The sequence below is a fragment of the Lethenteron reissneri genome, chromosome 6 (assembly GCF_015708825.2).
Source record: "Lethenteron reissneri isolate LAM-NWPU_2019-01 chromosome 6, ASM1570882v1, whole genome shotgun sequence".
In the NCBI taxonomy this organism is placed as follows: Eukaryota; Metazoa; Chordata; class Hyperoartia; order Petromyzontiformes; family Petromyzontidae; genus Lethenteron; species Lethenteron reissneri.
Window position 1 is genome coordinate 7737199 of NC_083784.1, and position 16861 is coordinate 7754059.

At 47.9% G+C, this 16861-nt stretch overlaps 1 protein-coding gene across 6 annotated transcripts in view; it reads right to left on the reverse strand.

The window, feature by feature from the left end:
* LOC133354466 (adapter SH3BGRL-like) overlaps positions 1-16861 on the reverse strand; it is a 50237-nt gene that overhangs the window by 25389 nt on the left and 7987 nt on the right. For 5 of the 6 annotated variants that reach the window (XM_061571364.1, XM_061571356.1, XM_061571336.1 and 2 more), the window contains exons 2-4: positions 10138-10323; positions 8201-8281; positions 6662-6724 (exon numbers count right to left, since the gene is read on the reverse strand). In XM_061571364.1, coding sequence (XP_061427348.1) covers positions 6662-6724; positions 8201-8281; positions 10138-10323 — 330 coding nt within the window. Of the gene's footprint in view, positions 1-5781; positions 5854-6661; positions 6725-8200; positions 8282-10137; positions 10324-16861 lie in introns of all 6 variants that reach the window. The other variant, XM_061571346.1, reaches the window with a different exon arrangement.

The following is a 16861-nucleotide window of genomic DNA, read 5'->3' on the forward strand; positions in this document are numbered from 1 at the left end:
ATTTCTCAAACCCCCCCCCCCCCCTTCGTCTCACATCGTCACAAATGTCTGACCCCCCCCCCCCCCTAGGTGCGTGACGTCATTTATGGACGGCCCCAAAGCAGCGGTCGCTCTGCTCTGAGACAGTGGCCCAATGTCTGGGCGTGACTTAAAGAGAATGAGTGGCTGTATTCTCGACTGGGGGGTGTGGGGGGGGTGCATTAATATTGCAGTATCTCTCTCTGTCTCTCTTACAAGCACATCCCTTCAAAGCCAGTGTCGTGTGTTGAATGGAAAGAGCAGCTGGACGAGTGGCTCCACAGGGTTCTCATCCTGCTACCATGACAGGACTGTGACATTCATCGGTCTTTTATGAGAGCCTCACCTCTATATTCCATCTCTAAATCTCACCTCTAAGAATACTCACCTCTGAATCTCACCTCTGAAACCCACCTCTAGGCATCTCACCTCTAGGAATCTCACCTGAGAATCTCAGCTCTGAGAATCTCACCTCTAGGAATCTCACCTCTGAAGATCACCTCTCAATCTTACCTCTAAGAATCTCACCTCTCAATCTCACCTCTGAAACCCACCTCTGAAACCCACCTCTGAAACCCACCTCTAGGAATCTCACCTGAGAATCTCAGCTCTGAGAATCTCACCTCTAGGAATCTCACCTATGAATCTCACCTCTGAATATCACCTCTAAGAATCTCACCTCTCAATCTCACCTCTCAATCTCACCTCTGAAACCCACCTCTGAAACCCACCTCTAGGAATCTCACCTGAGAATGTCACCTCTGAGAATCTCACGTCTGAATCTCACCTCTGAATCTCACTTCTAAAACTCACCTCTGAAACCCACCTCTCGGAAAATTCTCTGCGGACGAATTTATTTAAATGCGCGTTAGTGTTTCAAAACCAAATCACCACTGCAATGTGAGCTGAAAGAGAAGCCGTACACAAAGAGGTTATGGAAGAAAAACCTTGAAACTGTAAATATATTCATGTATAAAATTCAACAACAAACTGTAAATAAGAACTCAGCGACGCATTAAGAGCCGAGCAAACATCGGAACAGGCCGCAGGTCTGGCTTGCCTCAAGCCCAGGATCCACCTCCTCCTCCTCGACCTCCTCCTGGGACCATGTGGAGCCACACACAGTCACGTGACAGGAAATGACATCACTGAGGAGGTTACATCTTCACGACGGTTGTGCCACAGGTGTGATAACAATGACCCGGTTCGTCCAGGAAAATCCTCGCCGAGTCTGAAGCCATGGGGTATTTGGTATTTTTCCATCAATGAGTGATTTGGCTTCACGTGGGAGAAAACAGGAGCACCCGGAGAAAACAAGCCAAAAATATAAACTATTTTCAATATATTTTTATTTTAACATACAAGGCCCACTGCGCTATATAGCTCTTTTTCAGAAGCAACCTGGTCAAAAATGATAGCTGAACGAAGTGGCTTATCATCATGTGGAAATGTATAGCAGCCAAATACTCTATAAACGCATGTTGATTCTAAACGTGGAGGGAAAAACGGGAGGACCTGGAGAAAACTTCACGCTACCACGGGGAGAACATACAAACTCCAAATATACAGGCATCAGGGTCGGGATTGAACCCACGACCTCCTGTATATCAGGCAAGGTAAATTTCGATTTAAAGCTTTCGTGACTGCAGGGATTCATCTTCTTGGTTCTTTCGGTAAAGTCACGTAGAAGGGAAGTAATAAAATAATAAAAATAAAACATAATAAAATAATTCTTACGACGTTTCGGCCACAACGCAAGCAGCCGTCCTCAGGTGAAGACCAGGTCTGTCGGGGAGACAGCGTCATTCAGACGCTGTCTCCCCGACAGACCTGGTCATTCAGACGCTGTCTCCCCGACAGACCTGGTCATTCAGACGCTGTCTCCCCGACAGACCTGGTCTTCACCTGAGGATGGCTGCTTGCGTTGTGGCCGAAACGTCGTGAGAATTATTGTATTATGTTTTATTCTTATTATTTTATTACTTCCTTTCTATGTGACTTTACCGAAAGAACCAAGAAGATGGACCAGGCAAGGTAGTTCACATCTCGCCACCGTGGCTCAATATGAGAGTAAAAAATACTGAAATCTCTGCTCAGATAGATTTCAGAATCAAATGCCTCACTGCAACCTCCTGACCCGCTCACAGTGAGTGTCTTCAACAGGTGATAATGAAGGCAGTCTCCAAGAAGGTACACTAGACAGGCTGAACTTGGCTTGGATTTCCAGTTCCAATGAGGTAAGGTGCATTGGGGGCGATGTGGTAGTTAGTCTACTGATGTCTAATGGTGAACCCTACTCTGACACAGAGTAATGCCACACTCCAGTGCACTGTGATGACAGAGGTCCCCATGAGTTACACGCTCATGGTCTCATCCGGGGTTGCCCATCACTGCATTACAAATAAAAATCGCACGAAAGTGATTTTAACTGACTTCGCTGCGAAAATTCACCACGATCATCATCAATCACTGACACTCCACTGCTGATGAAGGCTTCCCCACGCTTGTGTTGGTTATGGATATGTTTGACCATACTTCACCACGCTGGTCAGTGCGGGTTGGTGGAACGACGCTGCTCAGGACGGGTATCAGTTATTGCTCGTCACTGATGTAGCCATGACTGGGAATATAACTCTGGTAGCCAGCTTCGTAGTGCAGTGCGCTAACCGCCGTGCCACCGCTCACCTCAACCCCCACTGTGCCATACGAAATGAGGTCAAATAAAAACTTAGAGAAATTAAAATGGAAATGATCTGCGGACGAAATTATTTAAATCCGCGTTAGTGTTTCAAAACCAAATCGACACTGCAATGTGAGCTGAAAGAGAAGCGGTGAACAAAGAGGTTACGGAAGAAAAACCTTGAAACTGTAAATACATTAATTAAAATATCCAACAACCAAAACTGTCAATAAGTAGTCAGCGAAGCATTAAGAGCCGAGCGAACATCGGAACAGGCCGCAGGGCTGGCTTGCCTCAACCCCAGCAACCTCCTCCACTTCCTCAGCCTCCTCCTCCTCCTTGACCTCCTCCTGGGTCAGTGTGGAGCCACACACGGTCATGTGACAGGAAATGACGTCACTGAGGAGGTTACATCTCCACGACGGTTGCCACGTGTCTCAATGGGCGTCTGTGGACATCAACATTCGCGGCATCTACGCAACGTTACACGCCGCGATATGTCACCGAGCAACGAACTGGCCTCGTTAACGCGACGTAGCATAAGAAGAAGAAACACGACAAGGAGATTAAGGCCCTCTTTGTCGATCCACCAGAAAAAAACCTCATCGAGTCTCAAGGCTCTTTTTCATGAGGGTCCTTTCATTGGGATATTTGGTAAATTTCCCCGATAGCTTAACACACACCCACACAATGCGCCTCCTTCACGAATCTATCCATCCACATAACATGATAAACGACGTTATATTACCCATCCCATCAGCCACACTGCCTTCTGGGAGTGCGTCATTTCAGCAGCACCGTTCAACACAAACTCTGGGGGCCTCTCTTGAAATTCAGTGTCTCATCAGCAAGAGTCATGCTCGCCTGAACCTAAGGGGTGGCCAGTGAGTGGCTCAAATCGATCCTCACTAATCACACACAATGATGATGATCGAATGATGATGATGGCACTAATAGTAATGACTGGACTAATTCGGTCGTGATATTCATTGCAATGGGCGCATTGCTAAAGATGAGGCAAATCTCAAAATGCGTTTGACCACTCTACAATCCCTTTACAATACCAACAGCAACATCATCATTATCATCGGCCTGGGTTAATCCACTGCTAGATGAAACCGTCCTGCCCAGCTGCCACACCTCGCGGCCACATGACCACGTAACGATCCACCGAGCAGAGCGGCTGAAATCCATCGTGAACTTTGACCTCGGTTTTCTCATCAACGTCATCCGACCTCGCTGTGAGCTTTGCGAAGGAGGAAATACGGCACTTGACGCGAAGCACCTTGCGGTGGAAGGATTAAGTGGCGTTTACGAGGCACGGAAATCGTTGCCGAGGCAAGAATGAATGCAACAGCACTGCCAGCCTGGATATCACGTGAAGTGACTCCCCGCTCATGCGGGCACTGAGGCGGGACCTCATTCCCCATTGAACATTGAATTGACATTTCACAAACTTTGCGGCATTTCATACGAATATTTAAAACAATGTCCTATCCAGTACCGGTTGTACTGCACTGTGGCTCTGTACCGGTACGGATACAATTGTGTTGTGACAATGTTGGTGATGTCCAAAGTTCCGTGTCACCATCCGGCCAAGTGGCTCACAGTTCAGCAGTTAAATTTTGATTTGAAGCTTTCGTGACCGCAGGGATTCATATTCTTGGTTCTTTTGGTAAAGTCACGTAGAAGGGAAATAATAAAATAAAAAATATATAAAACAATCAAATTCTCACGACGTTTCGACTGCAACATAAAATAAATTAAATTTATTTTATTTTATACCTACGTGACTTTACCAAAAGAACCAAAAAGTTTGAATTGTGTAACCAAACTGAGTTGTAAATAAAGCACAATTTGGTGAAGCGATGTTCGTGTGCGAATGACGTTGTACGGAGAAACTCCCCAGAGCGGAGGAAACTCAAACAAACCCACCATGTCTGTGGAGAAAGGAGTCCTGTACCATAAAATAACACACAATGGGGCAAGCAGGGATGAACAAGATTAGTCATTACCAAGATGATGAATGAGGGCTGCATCCCAGGTAGTGCGCACGCATTGAACCAACGTTGGCCGGTTCTGAGCAACTATGACCCATCGTTGTCACTTGTCATCAGCCACGATCAATCGACTGCTGGATGAAGGCCTCCCCCAAGTCATCGCCATGCCACACGCCATCTCGGTGTAACAATCCGTCCGGCACTTGCCTTTTAACCTGTCCTGAATCCTTACCAGCAGCACCGCTCCTTCTACGTCACGCTGCAGACTCTTTGATCGCCCCTCGTACAAGACGTCTCCCTACCGCCGTGCAGTGCGCTGTCTAACCACCGCCAGTTAATTAGCACGCCAAAAAAAAAAACTCGATAAATGTGCAGCGGTGCTTCAGCGTCACCGACGTGATCACGAGGCATGCTTTATCCACTGCTGGACGGAGGCCTCGCCCACGCTGTCAACACCTCGCTCAGTCCGCCACGATCTATTCAGCTCCTGCACACGAGCCGATGTCATCGCTCCATCTCCGAAGAGGACGACATTTTTGGGGCCTTCTCTCATTTGGCTGCCGTCATCCTTTCTCGGGACATATCCTGCCCTATTAAGCAACTTTTATACTTTTTTCTATTTTACCAGGTAAGGCCTCACTGAGCTATGTAGCTCTTTTAATAGGCGAGCTGGCCACAAATTATAGCTCAACGAAGCGGCTCGTCACGTGGAAATGTATAGCAGCCAAATACTCTAAACGCACGTTGTTTCTAGATGTGGAGGCAAAACCGGAGGACTCTGAGAAAAATTCCACGTGACCACAGGGAGGACACGCAAACTCTAAATATACAGGCATCAGGGTCGGGATCGAACCCCCGACCTCCTGCACACCAGGCAAGGTAGTTAACATCTCGCCATCTTGGCACCATTTCGTAACAGTCCATTGGTTCCTCCCCGCAGTGTAATCCTACCCACCCATTCCTCCATCGCTTCTGGCCCTGAGTGGACTCAATGCGGCGGGCTGCCTGGGATGCGATGGAGCACAGCACGCAATCGATTGACATTTGACCACAGCGCGCGCACGGGCCAGCAGTCCTGCTTGCCTCATTCGCAGGCAGCTCCTCCACCTCTTCTTCCACCTGCTCCTCCTCCTCCACCTCCTCCCCCTCCTCCTCCTTTTCATCAGCATGGTACAAAAAACACGGTCACGTGACAGGCGGCGGACGCCACGAGCATCGTCGCTTTCAACAAAACGCGTCGCCAGGTTTCATCGACCGACGGTGTTCACTTCAAGGGTGTTGCGCCCAGCAGTGAGCGAGCAAGACCGAGCGACAGTGTAGGGATGACCCAAGGGGTCCCGGAATCACGTAAAAAAATCAATTGCGGTGCACCGAATATCAGCTCCTCATTCAGAGTCTGCTAAAAGTGAAACCACCCCCACCCCCGCTGAAACCTGAGAGCACACGCGCGCTAATTAATATCTATCCGTCGCCTCGATCTTGTTCGCAGCTCTCTTCTCTCACTCGGGCAAAAAAAATTGAGCGACAGGGCGCGTTCTTTTTCAGGCTGGCCACGTGCGTAGACCGTTGACGCCAGCGCACAATGGCCTTCTCTCGCGAACGACGTCCTCTAATGAAGCAGCGTGGTGCGTTGGTGTTGCCCCCGGTTCACACACAACCGCGGTGTTCTATGTTGTACGTTGAACTTACACGTTGAACTTCTGTCGCACCGTACGTAGCCGACCGTGCTAATTGGAGGTGTGGGGGAAGGACAATAAAAACTGAAGATAAAAAGCGGCTCAATAGCAGTGAGCTATCAAACCCTTTGCGTCAGACTTCCTCCGATGAACGTGAGTCACGATTTATAATTATTAACCGTGGCAGGCTGCCAGATTCGAACCGTGAGCTTTTGCTAACAAAGTGCCGAACGCTCTACCGCTACGCCGTGTCACCGCCCGAACAAAAGACGCTTAACTTCCTGTACCTCGTGGTCTTCTGCCTGCGGTTCCTCCAAAGTCTCCTCCACTGCGGCCTCCTCCACTTCTGCCTGTGGAGGCGACAAGAACATGCATCTTGCTGTTCAACTGAGCCGTGCCAAAGAAACAAAGTTTTTTTTCTACAGCAGAACCCGAGCCACGCTGCTGATGAGTCTACCGATTGACGCACGTATGGCAACAATTATTAGCCCCGACCCTGGCCCTGCTTGGCCCCGAGCCTGAATCACTAAATAAAAAATAAAAAATTATTTGACCACGTAAGGTCTTCTGAGCTGTATAGCTCTCTTCGGGAAGTGACCTGGCCACAAATGATAACTCAAAGAAGTGGCTTATTACGTGGAAATGTATAGCAGCCAGATACTCAAATAATATAATCAAAACGTGTGTTTCTAAATGTGGAGGGAAAAACACCTGATGACCTGGAGAAAAAGTTACGCGACCACGGGGAAAATAACATGCAAACTCCACATAAACAGGCATCAGGTCGGGATCGAATCCCCGACCGTCCTGTATACCTGGCGAGGTAGTCAACATCTCCTAGCCACCGTGGTGCCACAGTCTGCTCCTGGCTCGGCTCGACAAATAACCAGAGGAAAGCCACCCATACTGAAAGAGCCCAGCGCAGGTTCGGCTCGGATGTGTCAGTGGAAATGGGTCCATGTTTAACGGATGTGTCAGTGGAAATGGGGCCATGTTTAACGGATGTGTCAGTGGAGATGGGGTCATGTTTAACGGTCATATTTTCCGTGGCGCTAAACGCCGGCTCCAAATAAATCAGAAACGCCACAATCCCACACTGCTACTGCACACGCGCTCCGATTTCACAGCTCCATCTCCTCTGTGGTCGTCCGCTCAGGCGCGATCCCTCCTTTGTTGGCCACCACTGCCTCGTCTGTTTTGGCCATCGGCCACCATCCCCTTTGGGCCGTATGCCCTACCCAAGGCCACTTGCTTGCCTAAACGGTCAATGTGCCGCTCTATTAATAGGGCCGACAGGAAGTATTTACTTTGAATATTTCGTCTCCGCTGGGTCGCGGGAATGGGCAATGCGGTGCCCCAGTAGGGGTTGTGTGTGCGTGCCCCAGCCCTGCTGGAGGCCGGCACAGCCGCATCGAGAATTCGAGCCGCGCGTAGCCCAGATGCATTCTCGGATTTCCACCTGGTCCTGGTGTTCTCAGAACTTCTAATTGGTAGGTCTTCCACCAAAATTCTAAAGTCCAGTTTTTTTTTTTTCAATCAGTTGTACAAGTAGGAATTATGCCCACTCAAAACAATAAGTTTACACGTGAAACAATTACCTAGCGGCTGAGCCACGCTCGCGGCCAACACCGGTGACGATGATCTGAACCGGTGCTGGGCCCTCCCCTACGTCGACTCAGCCTTAAATGGGTAAACGGTGCGGTGTGTGTTAACATCAACTTGCCATGCCGGCACGTTAACCTCCCTTGCCCCAGCAGTCCTTTGAAGGCTATTCGGGGAATCTTTGTCTTTGGTGCGTGTGCTTTTAACACTGGTGGGTGTCAAACCTTTTCTTGGGGCGGTGGGGCTATTCCGAGGAACGTGAGGATGGCTTCATTCTCCTTCGCATTGAAGAAAGCCTCATAATCCTGAAGGAGTGAGAGGGGAAGTCAGATCACACGATATCACATCAAGTGGGTAATTGGGATATTTGTTGTTGTTGTATCTCTCCCCTTACCTCCAGCCAATTGATTACAAATCCGCTCTAGACATCATCTCACGAGATGAAGAATCTATTCCAAAACAATAATAATAATAATGAATCTCTCCAAGAGCAGAGGAGTGCAGAGATAAGGTTGCCACCTCGAGTTAGGTGGCAAAAAAAGTTACCCGGGACATATCGTGAAGCAGAATATCTCAGTGGATGAACGGGGCCGCTGACCCTCCTTCAATGTAAGTGCAGAGGGCAGAGGAGTTCGGACGTGGACTTTATCATTGCAGCTGGGAAGGCCCCGTTGGAGCTGAGCCCGACGTTTCGACGCTGACGACCGCAGCTCAAGAAGATGAGATAAGTTCACGTAAATGCATTGTACTGAGTAATCGTGATTCGTTGTTGTTATGATTATTATGACTGCAGCAGTAGCGGCAGAATGTACATACATAACACTGGTCAACAACAAAAAATAATTTCTGGCCTGGACTTTTGCAGCTGTTTTAGACTAATTTCAGGGTGCTGATTCCAAACCTGATCTCAGATTTGCTCTGTCACATCTCATTTTATGCTATCGGCATACCCCATTTTCATTGATTTTACCCGAAATTAACTCTGTCACTTATGATTGCAAGTTGTTGCGAGTCAGTGACTGCTTTAGTGTTAAAACATGCTGCTGTATTTTTAGGATAGTGTGTTTATAATATAATTTTATGTAGATATCCACATTTATTTAATATTTTTCTTCTGCAGTTTTTATTGAAAATGCAATATTTGATATCTCAAAAACCTGATGTGATAGACAAAAACTGATGCCAGATTTGGAATCAGCACCCCGAAATTACCTTAAAACCGTTGGAATACCTTATGCCAGAAAAAAGTGTGTTGACCAGTGTAATCTACATGCATGATGTATATATGTAAATGTACATGCATTATTTATATTGATTAACTGTGAATAACCCACCAATAATATACATGTATTGTAATTTATATGAATACACGAGCAGGAAATATCCGGCGTTGCCCGGGTACTTGCGGATATCTGTTGCGAATGTCGAGTGGTTGCTCAATCGCTGTGTTCAGAAGGAGGGGGATCAGTGGCGTTTTAGCGAAGATTATGATTTTGCTATGCCATGGGGCCTGCGATAAATGTAATATTGCGTGCCCACAACGGGGTATGACATCATACTGCGCGAGATTGTCGGCAAATGTGCTCGTTCATCACGAAGCGTGTAAACTGCAAGTAAGCGGGGTAATTGCAGCAGGCACGGCGGTAGCTGAAAAAACATGTCTCATTGACCAAATCGAGGAGGACACATCTTGTTTTGAAGGGTGAATGACGCCGTGCTGTTTGTCTCTCGCACGCGAAGGTGACGGACGTGGTCACGGAAGTTGACCGTCAATTGGAATCACCAACGATGGTTTATCGGAATGATGCGATCAACGGAAATTGTTAGATTCACTTCATGCGGAGGGGGGTCGTCACGTGATGACCCCCCTCCAACCCCCCTCACACTCCACCCCCCCTCTAGCCCCCCCCCCCCCTCACCCTCGCTGGCCACACACCTATCCACCCACCCCTCGTGAACCGTGCCGACCTTCACAGGTGCTGCTCGCCAACAACAGCACTTACCCCCGACCGCCTGTCAAGGCTACACGGCGCGGGCAGTCCTTTGTCTTTGTGTGCTCCCTGCTCATCTAGCGGGCCGTGGTGCCACGCAGTCCCCGTGCTACCCTCCCCTTCCCTCCCACGGGGGTGATTCCCCCGTGGTGTGGATGCAGGCCTCTGACCCCGCAGTAGGACTCCTCGTTGAAGATCTGCGGCGGGAGCGGGTAGCCAGCGACGGGCCTCCTCGCGCCCGGCACGTTCTCCCTCATCCACTGGCGGTTGATGTCGTTCATGGCGATGTCGAGCTCCTCGTAGGCGATGCGGTTCGACTCGAGGAAGCCGACCACGTCCTGCTGTTTCTTCTTGATCTGACGGCGACGATAAGGGGTGGGGGGGGGGTGTGTAAGGGGTCATATTCTTAGGTTTTTTCGGTAAAGTCACGTAGGTAAAACATCAAAATTAATGAAAATAAAATAAAAATCACGACGTTTCGGAGGCAACACAAGTCTCCGTCATCAGGTGGGACCGTCACAGCCGGATGAGCTGCATCAAGTGAGGCAATGATTCCAGATGTAATCCCTTAAAAGCGAGTTGAGGGGGGAGGAGAGGTGTGTAAGGGGTCGTACGTAAATGACTTCACGCGATTTTGGACGATTTTTTACCACCCCCCTCTTCGTCGCACGGCGTCACAAAAAGTCAGACCCCACCCCCTCATGACGTCACAAAGCTCTGCCCCCCCCCAAACCATATTTACATTTTGAATATAAAACATGCTTCAAATCGCTTTAAACTATTGTCATTGCAGTGCGTATTTAATGTGGCGCTGCACTCTGATGTTGTACGAGAAAACATTTATTAAAAAGTCTATTTAATTAAGTAGAACGTGTTGTCTATATTTGGAAGTTGCGCATTTAGATGTGACGTCACATTTCTCAACCCCCCCCCCCCCCTCGTCACACATCATCACAAATGTATGACCCCCTCCCTCCCCTTGGTGTGTGACGTCATTTATGGACGGCCCCTAAGACACGGCCGAACGTGCGTGCACCTCCAACGTCGTGTCGACGTTTGGGGCCAAACGTTCCATGTTTTTTGTGTGTCACCCAGCCTCGTGAAGGAGAGAGTCGTGATGGCGAACCGGCGCTGGGCTCTTCCAGGACGGGTGGCTTCCCCTCCGGTTATTTGTCGAGCCAAGCCAGGAGCAGACTGTGACGCCACGGTGGCTAGGAGATGTTAACTACCTCGCCTGGTCTACAGGAGGTCGTGGGTTCTATTCCAACCCGGACGCCTGCTGCTGTATATTTGGAGTTTGCGTGTCTTCTCTCTCTCTGTCATCATCATCACGGTGGCTAGGAGATGTTAACTACCTCGCCTAGTATACATGAGGTCGTGGGTTCTATTCTAACCCTGACGTCTGCTGTATATTTGGAGTTTGCGTGTCTCTCTCTCTGTCATCATCATCACGGTGGCTATGAGATGTTAACTACCTCGCTAGGTATACAGGCGGTCGTGGGTTCGATTCCAACCCTGACGTCTGCTGTATATTTGGAGTTTGCGTGTCTCTCTCTCTGTCATCATCATCACGGTGGCTAGGATATGTTAACTACCTCGCCTGGTATACAGGAGGTCGTGGGTTCTATTCCAACCCTGACGTCTGCTGTATATTTGGAGTTTGCGTCTCTCTCTCTCTCTGTCATCATAATCACGGTGGCTAGGATATGTTAACTACCTCGCCTGGTCTACAGGAGGTCGTGGGTTCTATCCCGACCCGGACGCCTGCTACTGTATATTTGGAGTTTGCGTGTCTCTCTCTCTGTCATCATCATCACGGTCGGCTAGGAGATGTTAACTACCTCGCCTGGTATACACGAGGTCGTGGGTTCTATCCCGACCCGGACGCCTGCTGCTGTATATTTGGAGTGTGCGTGTGTCTGTCCCCGTGGTCGCGTGGATTTTTATCCGGGTCCTCCGGTTTTTCCCTCCACATTTAGAAAGAAAACGTCTTTGGCTGCTACTATAAATGTACACTTGATAAGCCACTTCGTTGAGCGATCGTTTGTGACCAGGTCGCTTCTGAACAAGAGCTATTACATAGCCCAGTGAGGCCTTACATGGAAAAATATGTTGTCGTGTTCATAAAGAGTGCCCTTCAAGGATGGCTCCTGTTGTCACGTTCTGACCCGCCCCAACTGGACATCGGTGAAAAAGAGCTTCATAGATCATCTGATTCCTCCAGTATAAATACATATTCAGATTCTGAAAACATCGCTGCGAATGCGACCTTAAACTCTTTAGACCAAACGCGGACAGATTAATTTCTCAGTCTATTGCCAACAATGTGCAGTCCACTATGAAAAAGTTCAACGCAATACTGGCAGCAGACCTCGACACAAATCAATTCCTGCCACCCCTAAACAGATACGGGGACATAGAGGCAGGTGCCCGGACTGTAGCTGTCATTGGGACACAATTGCTTGCATAAACACATTTGGCTTCTTAGCAAAACGTGGACAGCTAATGGCTCTAACAAACAATATTTGCTGGCATTCCATTGGCAGTGCACAACACAACACAGAGCTCCACACACTCTTCAGTAGGAACACTGTGGTCTTAAAAAGAAAAAAATACATCAGGTAACGTTTTGGGCAATGACCCGTTTTCAGGCCAGGAAGATAGAGTGGATGAGAGTTGGAGTTATTGGTGTGTTCATCTGTACGGGTGTGTGAGCGATAGCGCAGTCGTGAGCACACTGCGCTACAAACCCACCTACCCGAGTTCGATTCCCGCTCACGGCCAACACCGGTGACCGGTTATGGGCCTCCCCTAGGTCGACTCAGCCTCAAATAAGTACCTGGCGCGGTGTGTAAACATCGCCACTGGGGAGACAAAGGCGGCCGGACGTGGTCCTAACCACCCCTTGTGTGCCATGCCGGCCTTCATAGGCGCTCTCTGAGATCACTTGCCCCGACAGTCTGTGAAAGGCTATACGGGGGATCTTTGTCTTTGTGCCAACTGTCTGCATGCTGTGTGCCCAAGTGTGGAAGTGGCGATGTGAGCGAGTGTGTGTCCAGCAAGGAGGAGGAGGAGGCTCGTGAATGACACTGCTGGGCAGCTGGGCTCTGAGCCTGTACTCCCCAAACACATCAGCAGCCACAGGAATGAGCACAGCACTGGGTCGCACAAAGACAGAGATCACCCGTGTAGCCTTTCACAGGCTGTTGGGGAAAGTGCCTGTTCGCGAGCGATCTACGAAGAATCGGACCGGCACGGCACACGGGGGGGGGGGGGGGGTGGCTAGTACTGTACTACGACCCGGCCGCCTTTGTCTCCCTAGTAGCGTTGGTTGCACAGCACTGGGACACACACACACACCACACTTGCGCCAATAGGCGGAACGGTGGGAGGCAATTCGATATCGGTGTGACCTTGTTTAAAAGGTATTCACATTTTTTTAGGCGACAGTGGAGCGCAGTGGTAATGCCCGTGACCTTACAGCAAGAAGGGCCTGGGTTTAATTCCCAACTCGTGTGTGGATGTTTATTTTGTACCCTGCTCTGAATGTAGGTTCCTCCATTTCCCTCCAGGTTCTACAATGTATCCTCATCGCTACAAAAAAACACACACACACACCGCGTAAGGGGCCGTCCATAAATGACGTCACGCACCTAGGGGGGGGGGGTCAGACATTTGTGACGATGTGTGACGAGGGGGGGGGGTTGATAAATGTGACGTCACATCAAAATGCGCAACTTTAAATAAATATAGACAACACGTTCTACTTAATTAAATAGACGTTTTAATAAATCTTTTCTCCTACAACATCAGAGTGCAGCGCCACATTAAATACGCACTACAATGACAATAGTTAAAGCGATTTGAAGCATGTTTTATTTTTTTTGGGAGGGGGGGGGGGCAGAGCTTTGTGACGTCATATTTGAGGGGGGGGGTCTGACTTTTTGTGACGCCGTGTGAGGATGGGGGGGGTCAAAAATCGTCCAAAATCGCGTGACGTCATTTTTGGACGGCCCCTAATGTCACCGGAATTGGCCCAACATCCCAATGCTGACAAGCGACATGGAAATGACTCAATTGGGATCAAACAAAGTTCCCCCGTGTAGCCTTAACAGACTGTGAGGGCAAGTGCTGTTAGCGAGAACCTACGAAGGCCGGCAACGGCACACGAGGGGGGTGGGTGGCCAGCACCACGCCCGGCCGCCTTTGTCTCCCCTAGTGATTGATTTGAGGCTGAGTAGACCTATGGGGAGGCCCAGGTCTGGTTCAGATTATCGTCGTTGGTGTTGGTGGCCGTGAGCGAGAATCGAACTTGCAGCAGCAGCAGCAGCAGTATCGCCGCCTAAGGCAAAAAAACATTGGCAGGACCTGAAATAAGTAATATTTAAAAAAAACTTTTTTTTTAAACACGCTTTAATAAAGTAATGGCACAACTCCACGACTCAAAGAAGTGGCCCGCAAAGCTTGCCATAACATCAGGGGCCGTGGTGATTTACAGCCAACGTCAGTTGAGCGTGGACAATTAGACCCAAGCCGAAACATAACATATAAAAAATCATGTTTAAAAATAAAATTTTTGTATTTAATGATAGAATATAGTATTGTCATCAGTATGACATAAGTATACCAAGTTTGCAGTCCGATACCACATTGGGAAGTGGGTTAAAATAGAGTTACAAGATTTGAGTTAATAGAAAGCGTGTAAAATATTCGAGACTCGGTGAGGCTTTCTCGGGTAAGCAAGCGTCACAATAATAATTATTAGTAAATTCGTTTATCCGATAATGTGAATACTTTTAAGTCTACTCTTAAAACGCACTCTTCTTAAGTCTGTTTAATACGTAGAGTTTCGCGACCAATATTATTAATAATAGGGTTTTTGGGTTCGTTCGTGCAAGTGTAAATCTGTGATAAACCCTCCACCACCCGACACAGCCAGTGAGGTTTGTCACGTAACAAAACGTGGCAACGTACTCATCGGATTCCTCCAGTATGAATAAACATTCGGATTCTGATAACAATTTAAAAAGGGGGGGGGGAGTATGAGGGATGCTCAGCCTTCTCCGGCCTTTGTTGGAGGTTTCCTGACAGAAAGTTTCCCGCACCTCCGATTCGCACGGCTGGCTACGTACGGCGCGAAATAAATTCGACATACACGTACCCACATACAGATGTGGCAGGTGGTGGCCACAGAGCAGTCGATTAGAATTGTCAGTGGATCACCGTGGAGGCAGCAGCGAGAGTTGGCGGATCATCCGCACGGACGTCGTGAAACTCTTTACTCCTCTAGAATCTTTCGGTAAAGTCACGTAGGTAGAAAAATAAAGGGAAACAAAAAATAACATTTTGATTTAAAGCTTTCGTGACTGCAGGGATTCATATTCTTGGTTCTACCGGTAAAGTCACGTAGAAGGGAAACAATTGTTTTATATTTTTATTATTTTATTGTTTCCCTTCTACGTGACTTTACCGAAAGAACCAAGAATATAAAAACAATATATCACGGCGTTTCGATCGCTTGTGTTGCGATCTAAACGTCGTGATATGTTTTTACACTATGAGACCTCCATTACCAGTGGCAAAATATAGTAGTAGGTTTTTACCCTTTAAACTGGTACAAACTGACACCTTTATACAAGGCATCATGTTTGCAATAACCGCAACACAAGCAGTCAAAATGCAAACAGACTAGGCTCTAAGGAAAGCTGTCTCGGGTGTGGACCAATCAACTTCAAGGACAGTGCATATCATTACCATTATCAGAGTTGTTTATTTTTGTTTGCACTTGATACAGCTGTCGTGGCTGTGACGGTACCACCTGAAGACGGAAGCTTGTGTTGCCTCCGAAACGTCGTGATTTTTATTTTATTTTACTTTTTAATGTTTTTTACCTTACGTGACTTTACCGAAAAAAACCTAAGAATATGTCGTGATATGTTATTTTTTTATTGTATTTTTCTACCTACGTGGCTTTACCGAAAGAACCAAAGAGTATGGATTCCTGCAGTCACGAAAGCTTCAAATCAAGTCGTGAAACTCCCTTCCCGTGGACGTCGATGAGGTACCGGCTTCTCCTGGCTCGCTAGGAGAAGCCGGTACAGCCAGTGGACCAATGACCATCAGTTCCCCGTCTACACCGCTATAAAGTGTTCTTCCTGCCACAAGGCGTAGGATTTTCTCCAGGTTCTCCGGTCTCCACCCCACTTGTACAATATAAACACGGCTCGTCATTAATTGGCTGAAAACATCTTAAGATTTAAAATAAAACTCATATGTAGCATCGGCAGGAACCTCCTGAAAATGTGTCCTACAGCTCCGTGTGGCTCTCCTAGATAAATAAGTGAATTATAATCATATAAATAAGCAGACATCACCAATCGCGTCCCCAGCTCTCCTCCTGAGTTTGCTTTGAGGCCTCCAGTCAAGCAATTCTGGTCGAGCCGTGCCCTCTGCCAGCATTCTGAATGGACATTTAGTTTTTTTAATCATGGGACCTTTTTTGGCAGTATCAAGTTTTAGAAATAAGAAAAACTTTTACCCCTTCTGGCAATAAAACAGGAGGTGTTCAGATGTTCAAACACCAAATAGAAACCTTTTGCAAGGAATCAAATCTGCATTAACCGCACGTACTTGTGTTGAACATGCAAACAAACATGCTCTGATAATTATATATGCATTGGCTTTGAAACTGATTGGCCTACAACGCACTTGATTCTTTGCAAAAGGTTTCTATTTGGTGTTTGAACACCTTAACACCTGTTTCATTGCCAGAAAGGATAAAACCTATTCTTATTTGTCGGTCATTTCTTTGTCTGTTTATGCGACATCAATAACCGCGGTTGTAACGTAATTCGGAAAGGGGCGAAAATCAAATCCCAGGCGCCGATGGAAAAT